General features: G+C 39.9%; 2 protein-coding genes across 7 annotated transcripts in view; one reads left to right on the forward strand and one right to left on the reverse strand.

Moving 5' to 3' along the window:
* LOC130913367 (mitochondrial import receptor subunit TOM70-like) overlaps positions 1 to 17,271 on the forward strand; it is a 122,169-nt gene that overhangs the window by 38,820 nt on the left and 66,078 nt on the right. For all 6 annotated transcript variants that reach the window (XM_057831935.1, XM_057831937.1, XM_057831932.1 and 3 more), the window contains exons 5-6: positions 7,601 to 7,671; positions 7,744 to 7,892. In XM_057831935.1, coding sequence (XP_057687918.1) covers positions 7,601 to 7,671; positions 7,744 to 7,892 — 220 coding nt within the window. The remainder of the gene's footprint in view (positions 1 to 7,600; positions 7,672 to 7,743; positions 7,893 to 17,271) is intronic.
* On the reverse strand, positions 14,443 to 16,895 carry LOC130913366 (E3 SUMO-protein ligase ZBED1-like). Its single transcript, XM_057831931.1, has 6 exons — positions 16,676 to 16,895; positions 16,461 to 16,578; positions 16,229 to 16,365; positions 15,673 to 16,143; positions 14,990 to 15,596; positions 14,443 to 14,927 (listed from the first exon to the last, which is right to left on the reverse strand). Exons 1-6 carry the CDS (start codon positions 16,823 to 16,825, stop codon positions 14,605 to 14,607), a joined length of 1,806 nt encoding a protein of 601 aa, XP_057687914.1. The 5' UTR covers positions 16,826 to 16,895; the 3' UTR covers positions 14,443 to 14,604.

The raw sequence follows: 17,271 nt of genomic DNA on the forward strand, positions 1-17,271 counted from the left end.
ATGTGAAAGTTTTAAAACTGTTTTGAAGATAGATTCAAGTGAAGATTTTTCCGATTTAAGAGTATTTTAGATAAAAAGTTAATTAGGTTCACTACAACAGCCTTCTATGGAAGTCTTCTGCTTTAAGATGGCGGCTGTTTACTAACGCATCTATTTTTCAATAAATGGTTTGTCATGCGCCGTCGAGTCTGTCATTTTGCATCTAGTACTATATACATATGATATCTATTATCTACAGTAAAACGATGTTGACGTAGTTTGTAGCGGCTGTCAGCAGCAGTCAGGTATTCTTGAGTTTTTTATCTAGCGACATGAGTTGAGCTAAAGCCGTGAGTTGAGCATTGGCATTACCCGTGTCTATGACAGGCAGTGTTGTTAATCTTACTGAAAAAAAGTAATTAATTATAGTTACAAATTACTTCTCCCAAAAAGTAATTGCGTTACTAACTCAATTACCTGAATGTAAGAGTAATTAGTTACTTGGCAAAGTAATTGGTGATAATTACTTTTTTTTTTTTTTCCTCAAAAAAAAACAAAAACATTGGCCATACTATGTGAAGTTTTTTGTGGAGGTTTTTGGTACAATTGGCCCGAGCCCAATTCTTTACCCTAATTTACCCTTTACCCTGAATCAACTGTTAAAAGTTGTTAAAATTGCTCCCATTATTGCATTAGTTCCCTTCTCTCTACTTTCGACATATGAAAGTTTTAAAACTGTTTCATCATTTAAAGATAGATTCAAATCAAGATTTTGCCGATTTAGAAGTATTTTAGTTAAAAAGTTACTTAGGTTCGCGAGGAAGGTTCTCTACAAGAGAGCCGTCCTAAAAAGCCTACTGCTTTAAGATGGCGGCTGTCATTTTGCATCTAGTTATATCTATACACAGTACATGTGATATCTACCATGTCTACCATATCTACCATAACATGCGGGCGTAGTTTGTCGGCTATCGGCTACAACATGTATTATTGGAGCTACCTAGCATCGCGTTTGCTCGGCGTCACAACTTTCTTGCCTCCTCCCCGCTCCTGCTCTGCTCTTTCGTCTAGGTGAGTCAGTCTCCCTCAGACTTTTCGACCAATATAGTAACGCATAGTAACGCATGCCTTTCCGTCCTCAGTAACGGTAACGGCGTTGCCAAGATGAGAAAAGTAATTAATTAGATTACCCACTACTGAAAAAAATAACGCCGTTAGTAACGCCGTTATATTGTAACGCCGTTATTAACAACACTGATGACAGGCATGATGTTTACTCTCGGGACGCAATGCGGTCCGTTTCTCATTGCGTCCCGAAGACCGCGCTGTGTATTAGTTCCGCTTTACCTGACATTTCAATAATCGGAATTTGGATGTTTGTAAATCGTTCTTGAATCTTCCACGGCCGAATCGCTCAAGGACGTAATGACGGCTGGGCATGTTGTACCGTGGTTTTAAGTGTTGGATGGTGCGTCTTTACTCACGAGAGATGATGGCTCATCATCCAGAATGACTTCGGCAATGACTCTTGTTATTCCCTGGGCTTTGGGACTGTCGGGGCCAGTTTGTCACGCATAGCAAAAGTTTCTGCCAGTGTTAGTTGCGTAGGACTTTTCTTTTTGTCTTCGTTTTTTTTTAACATACTCTAACGTTAAATGCTTGATTAGGTTGGTTGTATCAAAACTTCTTACAACTTTACCACCACGCTTGACTTTATTGTGGCATATGTTGCACTCTGCCTCTTCTTCTTTGTCGTCCTTTAAGGTGAAATGATCCCACACAGCTGACATTTTTACCGATAGTCTCTCGGTAAATTGGGAGAAGGTAATGTAGTTTGTTGAAGGTGTGCCGTAAAATGCGAACCGGATTTTAGGGAAACCGAAGCAAAAACTGGAATGGATTATGTAAATCGGTGCGCTGGAAAACCCGGACCGGACTATAAAAAAAAAACTGGATCGGAAGTCTGGATCGTAATTTTTCTGTGTCGGCCGATCCGATACCGATGCGCATTTTTTTGCCCATATCGGCGTTTGCTCCGATCCAAATATCGGATCGGAGCAACTCTAATTTCAAACTTTTACTGTTTGTTTTTAAAGTGCCTGTGACACGAAAAAGCGTGTTTATTTCATTGTACACGCGATATTTTATGCTCCGGAATGAAATGGACTAGAGCTGTCCCGACTAGTCGACGTCGTCTACGTCATCGATGACGTAAATGCGTTGACGGGCAAAACATACCGTCGACGGGTAATGACGGGTTAAAAAAAATTACATGCGGATAAAGTTTAGAATGGCAGGCGCTTGCGATACAAGCGGTTGTTACTGGCACCCCCAAGGGGCCCGCTGTTATTTTAATGTGACCGGCGTTGTCAGATTGAGCAAAGAGGAAGAAAGTGGGCGAGCGAGCGAGAGAGAGTGAGCGAGATCGGCGAGTAGAGTTGAGTGGCTTCATGCCCCATGTTTTTGTTTTGGTCAATAAAAGTATCATAAAGAGCCATCCGACGGCTCTCGGCATTTTTATGCACGCCGCCGCCTTCCTGTGGAGGAAATCGGACGAACCCAGACAAACTGACGACAACGAGCCAAGTGAATCGCCGGTGAGGAGTTGAAAACACCGCCAATTTCCAAAAAGTGCAGAGATGGTAACACGTGAAAGCGGCATAAAGCCAAAAAAGTGGACCAGAATAACCAGAGCATGGAATAATTTCAAGGAAAATATGGAGGGTGCCACTTTGTGTACTCTTTGCTAAGCTGAACTCGCATACCACGGTAGCACGTCGGCTATGAACGAACACTTGAAGCGCCGTCACACAAGTGTAATTTTCGAAGACAACAAGAAACAACAAGCTAGCGGATTGTAAGTCCATACAACTTTCTAACGATTTTTTAAAATGGAAGTTGCCTTTATGTGCGTCGTATCAAAGTGCATTTTTATTTAATAAAATAATTAGTATAATTATATATATTTTTAAATCATTATTAAATTTATTAGGATCATGGACGCTCCCATTTGGGCAAAATATATACATATATCCTAATACATAATATAATAAAAAAATAAACTCACCGGCCACTTTATTAGGTACACCGTGCTAGTAATGGGTTGGACCCCCTTTTGCCTTCAGAACTACCTCAATTCTTTGTGGCATAGATTCAACAAGGTGCTGGAAGCATTCCTCAGACAGTTTGGTTCATATTGACATAATGGCATCACACAGTTGGTGCAGATTTGTCGGCTGCACATCCATGATGCGAATCTCCTGTTCCAACACATCCCAAAGATGCTCTATTGGATTGAGATCTGGTGACTTTGGAGGCCCTTTGAGTACAGCGAACTCATTGTCATGTTCAAGAAACCAGTCTGAGATGATTCCAGCTTTATGACATGGCGCATTATCCTGCTGAAAGTAGCCATCAGAAGTTGGGAACATTGTGGTCATAAAGGGATGGACATGGTCAGCAACAATATTCAGATAGGCTGTGGCGTTCCAACGATGCTCAATCGGTACCAAAGGGCCCAAAGAGTGCCAAGAAAATATTCCCCACACCATTAGACCACCACCACCAGGCTGAACCGTTGATACAAGGCAGGATGGATCCATGCTTTCATGTTGTTGACGCCAAATTCTGACCCTCCGAATGTCACAGCAGAATTCAAGACTCATCAGACCAGGCGACGTTTTTCCAATCTTCTATTGTCCCATTTCAATGAGCTTGTGCAAATTGTAGCCTCAGTTTCCTGTTCCTAGCTGAAAGGAGTGGCACCCGGCGTGGTCTTCTGCTGCTGTAGCCCATCTGCCTCAAAGTTCGACGTACTGTGCGTTCAGAGATGCTCTTCTGCCTACCTTGGTTGTAACGGGTGGTTATTTGAGTCACTGTTGCCTTTCTATCAGCTCGAACCATACTGGCCATTCTCCTCTGACCTCTGGCATCAACAAGGCATTTCCGCCCACAGAACTGCTGCTCCTGGATATTTTTTCTTTTTTGGACCATTCTCTGTTCGGCAACAAAAGGGCAAAATCAGGGTACCTGGGGGTTATTAAAAGTATTAAAAAAGCATTGAATTTAGTTTTCCATTATTAAAGGTATGAAAAGTATTAAATTAGCTGTCGTAAGTCTGGAATTTTTTCACCGTGGTTTTAATTTTCAAGAACATCTCAGTGCAACCTAAATTATATCCGTGACAAAGTTTTTTTTTTTTTTAATCCATAACGAAGATGACGCGTACAATTTTTACGATGCACTGCACCTCGTGCGTGCACGCCGTTAGCATCATTAGCAGGGGTTGCGTTAACTGAATATTTTCCGTCATTGACCGTTTTTTTAAAACGGTGATGGAAAAAACTGAAGTCCATCCGTCATTTTGACAGGTTGCAATTCACACCCCAGACCACAGGATGGCGAGTGAGCATATTAATTAGCTATTGTCTCTCTTTATGCATGACGTCGTTGGCCTTACTCGGAAAAATGTCCGAACTAGCATTCAGGTGTAGCAAACACGGAAACGTTAGGAAGCTTTGGAGAGCATCGTGTAAGGCTATGTTCATTCTACAGGTCTTTATGCACGAATCCAATTTTTTCGTGTTTTTCCGACTCGAGTCAGGCATTAACTTGACGGTCTGAACGGGACAAGTCGCATAGAAGTTGACCATTTCAAATCCGATCTGGGTCATTTTTGTATGTGGTTCAAATCCGATCTGGGCCACATTTTTCCAGACTGTCACGGCGGTCTGTACCGTCCAGTGTCCCAAATCCGATTTCAGCTGTGCGTTATTAGCGCCTAGCTTGCAGTGAACACGGCTTTTGGGGAAGGGCCGGGCTTGACAACAGTCATAAAAAAATAAAAATGGGTTGAGGATAAGCATGAGAATGATCGGTTTTCTCTCTGCTCTATGTGAGCTATATTTCAACATTTCCTACACGGCCGAGAGTCGGGAGAGGGGTCTGGCTGCAGCCCGTCTTGGAGAGTCGGGGCAAACTGCCCGTATGCGAATGTGACATGCACGGACAGTGCGTGCATGCTATCGATCCATATAAACTGTGAATATAAGCCTAAAGGGGATTATTTATGTCTGTTATTTGTCTCCTCCTTTTGAAAAGCAAAATATGATATCCCTGGAATGACGGATGACTTGTCATTTGTTATGATGCTTCTGCGCACCGGCGCGTGTCGGACTGCGAATTAGAGAGCATGCGTAATACTTGAATGGTCTCAATGGACAAAAGCAGTCTGAACGGGCACGCCAAAAAAACGGATATGACAAAAAAATCGGATTTGTGCATTAAGACCTGTAGTATGAACGTAGCCTAATTGAATGAGCAGGGACAAACAGCTTGGAGTCAGAAGTACGTGCGCTATTCTCAAACCTGAACGCACCCCGAGTCTTGGATGACAAATCAACAGAGCAGAGAGTAGACACAACATGGCTGGTAGTTTCTTCAATTTATTCAGAGTTGAGTAAGTAACGCGCCGCTTTTGACCAACACTGCAATTGAATATGTCATTATTATCATTTAAAAAATTTAAGTGATGGGTAAAAATAGATTATGACCGGATTTTTATGACCCTGTCAGTCAAAATGACAGACAACGAAAAAGTCTAGCGCAACCTCTGATTATTAGCATCAACATCACAACAGCAGGCAATCGCACAGTACTGTGTGATAATGCAAGGAACTGCTCAGATGCCTGAGTTGTTATGTTCGACGAAAGCCTCAACAAGACAACCAAGTCCAAACAGTTGGACCAGCATGTGAGGTATTGGATCGGCGACCAAGTCGCATCCAGACACTTTGGGTCGCAGTATATGGGTCATGCAAAGGCAGTGAACCTGCTTAACATTTCAAAGTAAGTTGCCAATTTCTCCAATTAAAATGTGTTAGATGCAATAATGTATTTCTGCACGGTTTGCCTTTCGAATGAAAGTGAATTTCGCAGTTTTAACTCAAGAGTTAGCCATGTTCAATGGGGTATTGGCAGGTGCACTAGCCTTAGCATGGATAAACCGGAGTCGTAGATCCACCATCACCCTCAGATATACAAGCACGGTTGACACTATTATTGGAAAGAATGCAGGGTAACGTTGATCTGAATAACATGGCATGGTGATAGGCAAATTATAATGTAGGTGATAGTAAAACACCTCCTGGTATATTTAAATGTTTTTCTTGATTGAATAAGAGTATGGATTTTCTTTATCTGATTAAAAGAAATGTCTTCAATTGCTAACAAAGGATAAACTTGTGTTTTGTATACTTCTTGTAATGTGATTAGAAAAAAACGATTAATGGTCATGTGTAGCTTTTTTATTTTGTGGTAATTAATGGTAAACTACTGCCATTTAGTGGCTGTTTTTTCAACTTTCACTGCCAATTGCAATCACTTTACAGTTAAGGTGACCAACTTGACAATCCCTTACCTACCACCTTGACTAGGTCCTCTTAAAAGGGAAACCTGTTGTATTGCAAATGTAATTTCTGAAGTTGCTTTACAATAATAGTGTAAAATCCATTTTATCCTGGGGGAAAAAAATTCTTAAATACCTTATATTTAAATGTGTTTTAATTGTACCTTCAATAAATGTGCATTCTTTTGTCAAACACACTTAGTAATAGTGGTTAAATTTGATGTCCAGTGCTTTATTTTTTTAATATGATTCAATATTATCCAAATAATGGGTGCAAGAAAAGTATTAATTTTCAGTTGAAATGGCATTATAAAAGATCTTAAGTCTTGAATTTATATTTATCAATCCTGGGGGGACCCTGAAAACAAAATCTCCGCTTTCGTCACTTTTCATTTTGCAGACTTCATCTATATGACCAATGTTGTTAATCTTACTTTTCAAAAGTAATTAATTACAGTTACAAATGACTTCTCCCAAAAAGTAATTGTTAGTAACTCAGTTACCTGAATGTAAGAGTAATTAGTTACTTGGCAAAGTAACTGGTGTTACGTTTCTTTTTTTTTTTTTCTCATTTTTTCAAAAAACAAAAAACACAGTAACCTTTCCTATAGTTGGAAGTCTTTAATGTTGTGAATCAACTGTAAAAGTTGTTAAAATTGCTCCCGTTTTTGCATTAGTTCCCTTCTGTCTACTTTCGACATGTGAAAGTTTTAAAACTGTTTCATCATTTAAAGATAGATTCTAGTCAAGACTTTGCCGATTTAGGGGTATTTTAGATAAAAAGTTACTTAGGTTCGCTAGGAAGGTTCACTACAACAAAGCCTTCCTGAGAACAAACACCGCCGAGTCTGTCATTTCGCATGTAGGTCTATATGCATGTGATTTGTAGGCTGTCGGCTACAGTCAGGAACTATTGGAGCCATCTAGACTAGCATCGCGTTTGCTACAGTGTCACATCAAACACTCTACTCTCTCCGTGTCTCTGACTTTTCTCACGTCTTTCAACCAATGTAGTAACGCATAGTAACGCACATTGTCTCGCTGCCGAAACGGTGACAAAATCCGGAGGGAAAAAAAAACACGTAATGCAAGAAAAATGTACAGATTTTGAACGTACGGTGTACACATTTAAAAATCAGTGCTCACTTGTACAAATTACGCCGAAACCGTACAACTTGACAGGTATGTTAACGGTTGTTGCGTTACTTCTGTCAGATAGCATCGCTCAGTCTATCCCGGAGGACGAGCTGAACGAGGAGCGCATGAAGTTCCCTATGGGAAATAAGGTGTGTACTTTAGATATTAACGTCCACGTTGTTCTACAAAAACAAATAGTAAAACCTTTCTTTGGGTTCTAGAAACGAGGGTGGATGATGCCTTCTCCTCAGTACATCAAATCCTACTTTGGTTCTTTCACCGATGACATCATCTCGCAGCCGCTGCAGATGGGCAAGAAGAAAGATGAAGACAAGGACAATGAGGGCGAGGCCTCCGAGGTCACAGCTAGGTACTAGAGAACATTTTGCCACCATGGTGAATAGAGGTGGGAATCTTGGGGCACCTAACGATTCAATTATGATTCAGAGGCAAGAATTTGATTATTAATTGATTAATGATGCCCCCCCCCCCCCCCCCAGCTATTTGCTGCTTTTAATGTTTCGTACATTAGTTCCAAAATTGTACAAAAATTCTCTCAGGCTTATCAAACAAATTACTATTTAAGTATCATGTTAACAGTTCAAAACATTAATAAAAAAAATCTCAAGTACCCAGTCTGTATTGGCAGCTTTAAACTATTTAATGATGTGAATCAACTGTTAGTTTTTAAAATTGCTCCCGTTATTCCATAATTTCCCTATTGTCTACTTTCGACATGTGAAAGTTTTAAAACTGCTTTATCATTTAAGGATAGATTCAAGTCAAGATTTTGCCAATTTAGGAGTATTTTAGACAGAGCCTTCCAGAGAAGTTTATGAACGCCGGCAAATCTGTCATTTCGCATCTACCGTAATTTCCCGAATATAAGGCGCACCCGTGTATAATGCGCACCCCAAATTTACTTGTAAAATCTAGGGAAAATTATTGTACCCGTTTATAACGCGCACCCTAATTTTAGCACCAATAAATAGAAGAATACAAGAAAACAGAGCAAACAATTTGTCAAGGACAATTGTCGCTATAGTAATTTATAAAATGTTTAGTTGGCACATAGCCTACTGTGTGTATGTTCTTTGACTGGACTACATTTCCATGGGTCTGAATTTTATTTTACATATGGCGGAAAACACAGACAAGACTAAAATAGCAGTTTCGGCTCTTGCACTCCTCTTTAAAAGAAACTGTTGTATTTTAAGCTAAAACAACTGTTGTGCTTGATAGAACAATATGTCTATATGCTGCCATAGCAGATTCATGGCACATTAAGCCCCCAAACTATTTTTATTTGTCCGTTTTACCCTGAAAACCCCCATTTACAGACGTCGCGCAACCGCTTTTGTTTCAACCCAGCCATAAAACAAAGGTAATTATATTTATTATTCAAAATGTCTGTCGTTTTTAGCTTTGAATCATTCATTGATGTCTCATATTTCGTTTAAAAAAAGAAAACGACTTAAAAAAATTATTCACTCACATATTTTAAACTTTTAAACAAATTATGTCACAATGAAAAAAATGGCGTCTGTAAAAAAGTCATGGATATCTACCTCATAACTATCGCTTAATTGTATTTTTTTTGTTACTGTCGCATTTTCTCCGATATGTTAGATGATAAATAATTGATCCAAACATTAAAAAGTTGAAAAAAACGTTTAAAAGGGTAAATATATGAAAATGAAAATCTCGACCACCCCTTGATGTCTGCGATTTCTGCATCGCGACCCTTGTTATATCACCATGTTTCACCCATAAAATCCCTCAAAAATCCAGCTGTGGCCATTCACAGCTGTGTCTTGACACTCACTGATACATGCTACATGCAGTTTTTGGATCGAAACAAAGTAGGTACGCGATAATATCTCGTCAAAGTCATGGCGTCTGTAATTCTGTTCTCGCGTGCTCTCACCTCCAGATAGGGTTTTGCTGTTTAAAAAATATATTTTTTTTAAAAATGCCCTCCTGCTCAAAATTTTTTTCTCCCAGAAAATTGAGATTTTAAGCTTTCCAATGATGTATCACACATGCATATCGGACAATTTTGAAAGTTGGCTAAATTGGGGGTCTCAGAGCGGAACTTCAAGTCACCTGAGTGTTTTCCGCCATATATATATATATATATATATATATATATATATATATATATATATATATATATATATATATATATATATATATATATATATATATATATATATATATATATATTAGTCATTATTTATTTATTTTTTTTCAAAATGCATTTTTCCATCCAGAGTGAGGGGGCACACTTTAAATATATTAAAGTGATATAGGCGTCTTTGAGTGAACTTCGAGTAAAATTCAAGTATCTTGAGGCCGGGCTGAGTGTCCTCTTTTTGGAAATCAAAATATGGTCACCCTAATACATATATATATATATATATTATATAGTCACTCATTCACTTTTATGAATTATTAGACTGCATTCTTGGGGACAAGAGCAGCATCCTCCCACTATTTGCGTTTGACAACGCAGCACCTCAGCGCGATCTTCGGGACGCAACGAGGAACGGACCGAGAGTAAATATCATGTGCAGCTAATGCCGCTAAGTAATAAAAACTAGTGATGGGACGAAATGGGCCGAGGTTCCGAGGCTTGTGTCGAGTAATGGGAGGGGCGTTTCCACGAAGCTTGTAGCGAGGCGCGCGTCATTTCGGCAAAACCTGGAAATGATGACGTGGGAAGCCTCCCCGGCCGGCTGAATCTTGTGAGCGCTTCGGAAGTGATCCGACGTTTGGCGCGCATTGCAAAAACAGTACAGACTATGGTAAAAATTGGTTGCAAAACGCAATGGCGATCGCCTGTTATTTCACATTTTGTGGATTTCGGGCTCCTGTACTTGTTCCATCTGTGCGCAACAGCGCAACCAGTGCAAGCTTTTTTCGAGCCTTGTCCTTTGCTTGCGATGGAACCTGCGCAAAAAAAGCGATCATCCCCTGTATGGGAACATTTTGATTTGATTGCTTTCAATAAGGAAAACTACTTTAATATAAATGTGAGTGTGTGTGTGTACCTATCTGAACCAAACATCAACAGAATGAAAAATCCATTAGTGTACTGGGAGGCATAAAGAATACCCACTAGAGCAGGGCGGTAAACCGAAAATTTACCGTCACCGAAATTCTTAACGATGACCGACGTAATTTTGACCATGTCGGTAAATTCGGTAAATTAATAAAACAAGAAAATAGTCTTTTCATCCCGCTTTGATTCTGTGTTGTTCGTCTATGTTCATTCCCCTTTAAGAAAGCAGTGAATGTGCTTACGTAGGGAGTCACGTGATCATCAGGAAGCCAATCAAACAAAAGCCCGGTAAGCTAACGCTAGCAGCTAACGCTACAAGCAAAACGTGATGGAGTGTGGCTTAAGGGAGGTTCACCAAACTTTCAACCGACATTTAGTAGACTCTTGGTGGCATCCAGACGGGCTTTCACCCGCTGTCCTCCTTTGTTCTCACGATTTCCGGAGATGGTGCTTTCAGTGCTTTCTACTGGTAGCCAGGCTAACGCTAGCTAGCGGCTAACGCTACAAATGAACGTTATGGAGTCGGATAGAGGCTCTAACCTGGTCGAAACGGCTGAACTTAATGAGTGGATTGGGCACGGACTGCCTCTAGCAATTACTATGTGGCGTTATTTTGTATCTGTCTGTGTGTGTGATTCCTCTGATAGCTTTTGTGATGGTAAAGAATTCTGCATAAAGTACAATCCAACGGCGAAACTTATAATGACCGAGAAATGGCCCCAGCTATTTTTATTGTGCGTGCATTTATGAAAAAATGCACTGGGGGGGAAAAAAACCCTTAAACCATAAAGTAAACACTTGTATTTAATAATTATATCACAGCAGCCATTAACAATAAGTTGTCTTTTTGAAGTGTACTGTTCAAGCTGCAAGTCATTTGTGTTACAATTACATGTTTGCACAGGCATATTGATTTTGACAATGTACATTGTTCAAGTCATACACGCTGTTATAAATGTTCATACTTGAATTCTTATTGCTTACAATACATTTTTATTAGGGCTGTCAAACGATTAAAAATTTTAATCGAGTTAATTACAGCTTAAAAATTAATTAATCGTAATTAATCGCAATTCAAACCATCGATATAATATGCCATATTTTTCTCTAAATTATTGTTGGAATGGAAAGATAAGACGCAAGATGGATATATATTTTCAACATGCGGTACATAAGGACTGTATTTGTTTATTATAACAATAAATCAGTTCTAAATCAGTTATAGAAATTTTATATTAAAACCCCTCTTAATGTTTTCGTTTTAATAAAATTTGTTAAATTTTCAATCAAAAAATAAACTAGTAGCCCGCCATTGTTGATGGCAATAATTACTTACACTATAAAATCAGTCGCACCCAAACGCCAGCAGAGGGCAGCAAAACTCCGCAAAACACAATTAACAGGTGGGCCTTTCACTCTAGTGACATTTAAATATGTCTGAGCTGGGCAAGTGCGTTAATTGCGTCAAATATTTTAACGTGATTAATTAAAAAAATTAATTAACGCCAGTTAACGCGATAATTTTGACAGCCCTATTTTTTATAAATTTAATGTTTAGACTGCATGTACAATTGTTAAATACAGTATATCAAATTGAATGCTGGTAAATAAATCAACAAGAAATAGTTAATCTGTATTTCATGCATTGATTCAGATTTTCAAATTATATAACAGTCCGCTTGGGCGAATTTATCGTCATTTATCGTTATCGAGATAAATCTGCTCAATTTATCGTGATACATGTTTAAGGCCATATCGCCCAGCCCTAATACCCACCCAAATTTATATAAACTGGCACTCACATTTATCTGCACCCCAGCTTCATCTGTGCCTTGTGAAAGAATATTTTCTAAAGCTGGTGAAATATTGTCCAAAAAAAGAAAACGTTTAAAGCCAGCCACTGTGGAAAAGCTATTATTTCTAAATTAAAATGAATAACAAATTATCCTTACCACTTGTTGTATTTTATTCACATACTAAATTACTAACACAAGCACATTCATATCTTTGTCTTAAGCAAATAGCCATTAAATTCTTAACAATGTTGACCTCTTGGGCCTCTACACCACTTGATGGCGCCATAGAGTAAATGAAGCACCATGAAGCTTTGCTACATGTGCAAACCAATTGGCTGCAAAGCTCCATTGCTTCATGAGGCTTCATTTGGCCATCACTAAAAAAAAAACAATAATACTTGGCTGCGGCCGTCAGCCACTACAAACAGCGTCAAGTTGCTAGTTGCTACAAACATATGCCTATGGTAGATATCACATATATTTAGACTAGATTTGAAATGACAGACTTTCCCACACTAGTAAACAGGCGCCATCTTAAAGTGTATGTCAACACCTGGGGAAATGCTAATATTCCATCATTTATCCATAAACGAATGCCTTTTGGATTCATATCATGTCACTTTGTGTAATTACACACATCGCAACACCAAGAAAATGAGAGAAATTTGGGTCAATTTCAAGCTAAAAAGACCCGCCCCCGAGATCCCGGAAATCTGGCAGATTGTGGGCGTGACATCAAAACAAGGAAACAACCGGCTCGGTGCTTTAGTAGTGAATGGCGGCGATGATGGCGGACAATTACGTTTCTAGTTGCAGCGACGAATCCGACGTAACGAACATTCTTCTAATGGTGACGAGGAGAGTTATGAACCTTTCTTTGGTGTTTTGGGTTATCAATTTGAGCCCAAACGAAAGCCAATGCAGCCTAATGAAAGGATCATTGAGGGGAGCAATCACACTGATGAAACCTCGACAACAGTTCTTGTGGGAAACACCAAATGGTATGTTTTGCATTTCTTTTTGTGAAGCTGATACACCGTGACCGCAAAATAATGTATAGAATAATTATCATTTAATATGCTATCATCGGTTTCGCTCTGCCAACCGACACAAATATGAATGGGATTAGAGCAGGGGTCCCCGGTGTGATTTGGGTCTTTTTTTCACGGACCGGTGTCCCTCTTTTATATTCAGTTGGACTCTCAATGTTATCCAATGGTGCTAAAAAACTATTTACATCACAAACATACATGTGCAACACGGAAATGGCGTAAATTAACGCTTAACGACAAGGCGAAGTCGTTAAGTGAGAGGGCTACGTGCAGTTGTTGTGTGCGCCAAACATGGCAAACGTAAGTTAATATTCCTTTCTTTAAAGAAAGTTTGTAGCGTGCACTTAGGAATCGCTGCATTCGTGGTCCTTTTTAACATTACGTGCATGCCAACTTTGTCAGAACTCCTTTTTAACATTACGTGCATGCCGACTTTGTCAGAACACCGGCAATGTGCGGCAAAAAAATACAGCAAATATAAAATAGCATTTTTTTTTTAGCCCCGTTGTGTTAAGTGCAGGGAAAAAATACAACTCACCCGCTGAATCAGTGGGAGGGCTGAGTTTGTTTCGTTGAGACGAGATGGGAGAGTGAGAGAAGCTAGCATCAAGCTAGTGATGTTGGAAATTGTAGCACAGTTTTCAGCGCGCTCCAAGCGATGTCGGGATATTCCGAAATGACTTTAATCCAGAATTTCGGTAGAGTTGTTGTTTCAAATGTACGTTTAAGTCGCCGTGATTTGCGATCTCTACAAGATGATATTCCTGTTTTACAGACATGCTCGAATCACTTGATTTATTCACATACGGGTCACGAATTCACTCCTTCGCAGTTCGTGGGTCTTTAGTGATTGGGAAGTAGCATAAATTTTGTTTTCTTTGAGGTTGTAGGCACATCTTCTGGCTCGTCAGGTAGTGATGGCAAAATGAAGCCCCATGAAGCAGTGAAGCCCTGCAGGGAAATGCGTCACACACACCTAGGGGCTTCAAGAGGATTGATTACCTCGACTACGCCATCATGTGGACAGAAAAATGTATAACATGCTTGGTGCATGAATCATGCTCTGATTACAAAGAAAATACATATTTTAAGTTTAACATGAATTATTGTGTGTTACTTTGTCTATGTGCATATGAAACAAGTGAAAATGTGAAATGAGGCAAAATGTGCTTACTCATTTTTATTTAGAAACAATATTTTTTCCAAAGTTTTTGGACTCAGGCGGTTTCTTTTTTTGCAGAGAATTTCACCTGCTTTTGAAAAAACTCTTTCACATGGCACTGATGAAGCAGGGGTGCATAGATAGGATACAGCAAGTTTGTATAAAGTTGGAAGTGTATATTTCTGTGATTCCCAGTACTGAAGGGGACTTTCAACTCGGGGGATGTTTGGTGCTCCCAGATACTTTTGCACCTCAACTGTTGCATTTGCCGTGACATTTGTGGTTCTTGCTTGATGGACTGAGGCATCAAAATGATGCCACAGTTTGCTTCCTAGGAAAGAAACAGATATTAGTAATTATTTAATATTAGAACAATTAGGAAATATTAAATACCTCCAACAGACTGGGAAGGTTCTGATGATGACGACGACGGTGATGATAATGATGATGAAGTAGATGAGGCTGTGCGGCTCATGATAGCTGCGCATTCCATCGTGAGCCTTTTTTCTGCCTCTGCTGCTTTACTGGGACTGAAGAAGCCTACTTTTTTAAACCTTGGGTCAAGCAGAGTAGCCAGAAACATAATGCTCATAGACTGGAGTTGGTTCAGCTTCTCTCTTAGTTGTCTTTGCAGAAACTCAACCATGGATGTGCTCTCTGGAGTTTGAAGCTGTCGAATCTCTTCTTCCTCCAGGGAGTGATGCAACATGGACAACAGCGGAATTACCTTTGACCCCGAAACTTTCTTCTCCTCAGACAGCTCAATTGTGGCATAGTTAAATGGCTCCAATACTTTCAAACAGTCAGCAATAATTCTGTACTGTTCAGCAGACAATGGTGTCAGATCAGTGCGTAGACCAGCCAAAGCTGCTCCGACAGGCTCTCTCAAAGTGTAGATACGCTGAAGCATGAGATAAGTGCTGTTCCACCTCGTTTCAACCTCCTGAAGAAGTTTAAGCACCGGAAGGCCCATTTGAACTTGCATCTGAGTTAGTCTCTCCTACATTAAAATCAAGTGACAAATTAATAAATAGCAAAAAATAAAATATGTTACATATGACAAGTAAGGAGCTTACCTTTGCTGTAGTGCTGCTCTTAAAATAACCAACTATCTTCCGACAGTTTGCCCGGATGTGGAACAATTCAGGACATTGGTCAAGAGCTTTTTTCACCAAAAGATTTAGCGTATGTGCCACACAAATAGTGTGACGCATATGAAGCTCTCTGGCACAAGCTCCCATATTTGCTGCTCCATCAGTCACTAGACATGTCACTTTGTCACTGATACCCCACTCTGACATTAGCGAGGTTTTCATAAAAGCCATGTTTGCTGCAGTGTGTGCCTCAGGGAAATGTTGCACCCCCAGTACAACTGATTGGAGGGATGTGGTTTCATCAATGAAATGACATGTCACAGCTAGATAGGCATCAGTATTGATGGACGTCCACATATCTGATGTCAAACTACATGCAGATGCTTTAGCCACAATGGCTTTTGTTTTATCTTTGGTTTCCTTGTACCTTTTTTCCACCATGGCTTTCAAAGTCTAAAAAAAAGTACGATTTATGGAATTGAAAAGTATTGAAATGGTTAATCCTATAATATAGTGCTTCATGTCGTGACATACATACCTGCCGTGTAGGTAGAACGTAGGAAGGAGCTAAAGCTTTCATAAGCTTTTTGAATCCACTGCCGTCCACCAAGGAAAACGGCTGAGAATCCTCAATTACCATATCAACCAACAGCTCAGCCAAGTCAACCTTCTCAGCTATATTAAATTACATGTCAGAGTTATAAAACAAACCAACAAACAAACAAAAATGCACACAGTGTAGTGTGGGACTATGAATATAAATGACCCACCTGAGCCGGGTTCAACCTGGTTGGTCTCCTCGTTCCCATGCAAGACCCTATAGTGCCTTAGCATTGTTGAGGTGTTATTATTATAACTAAGCACCTTGGAACACACCAGACACTTCACCTAAGTATTCGGAAAGGAAAAATGTGAATTTTATGTGTCATCACACTTTCTTTCATTATTGGAATCTGTTAAATAGTAATTAATTGCAGTGCATTACCTTCTGAGGTGAGATCAGCTCAAAGTGCTCCCAAACAGGGGAAAATCTCCTTTTTCCTGCTGGTTCCATCGCAAAAATGAAGCTCGTCGAATCGAATGCCAAATAGCGCAATAAGGGACTCGAAAACACGAAAAGTGAAGGGGAATCCATAGCGTTTCTTGGCCGCTTTTATTTCGAACTCCAATCAAGCCAAGCGAATCAGATCCTGAATCAGTCACGTGGTACAGCCGCTCGCAAATGCTTTACTGAATCAGCCACCTGGTACACCTGCTCGCGAATCATTTCCCCAATCAGTCACGTGGTACACCCGCTCGCAAATGCTTTCCTGAATCAGCCACCTGGTACACCTGCTCGCGAATCATTTCCCGAATCAGTCACGTGGTACACCTGCTTCGCGGGGCAACAAACGTCACCACGTAAGTCGTCAACACGCGCATCGGCTCGCGGTTCATGAACCACTCATCTACATTACTCGGCACACACTTCAGGGATTCGACCCGAGGAGCACATCACTACTGTTGGTGCTTTATTATTGTATTTTGTTATGTTAGCATGCTAATGCTAACAAGTGAATTCTATTGCATTTTCATGTCTTG

Source organism: Corythoichthys intestinalis, chromosome 3 (assembly GCF_030265065.1).
Source record: "Corythoichthys intestinalis isolate RoL2023-P3 chromosome 3, ASM3026506v1, whole genome shotgun sequence".
NCBI lineage: Eukaryota > Metazoa > Chordata > Actinopteri > Syngnathiformes > Syngnathidae > Corythoichthys > Corythoichthys intestinalis.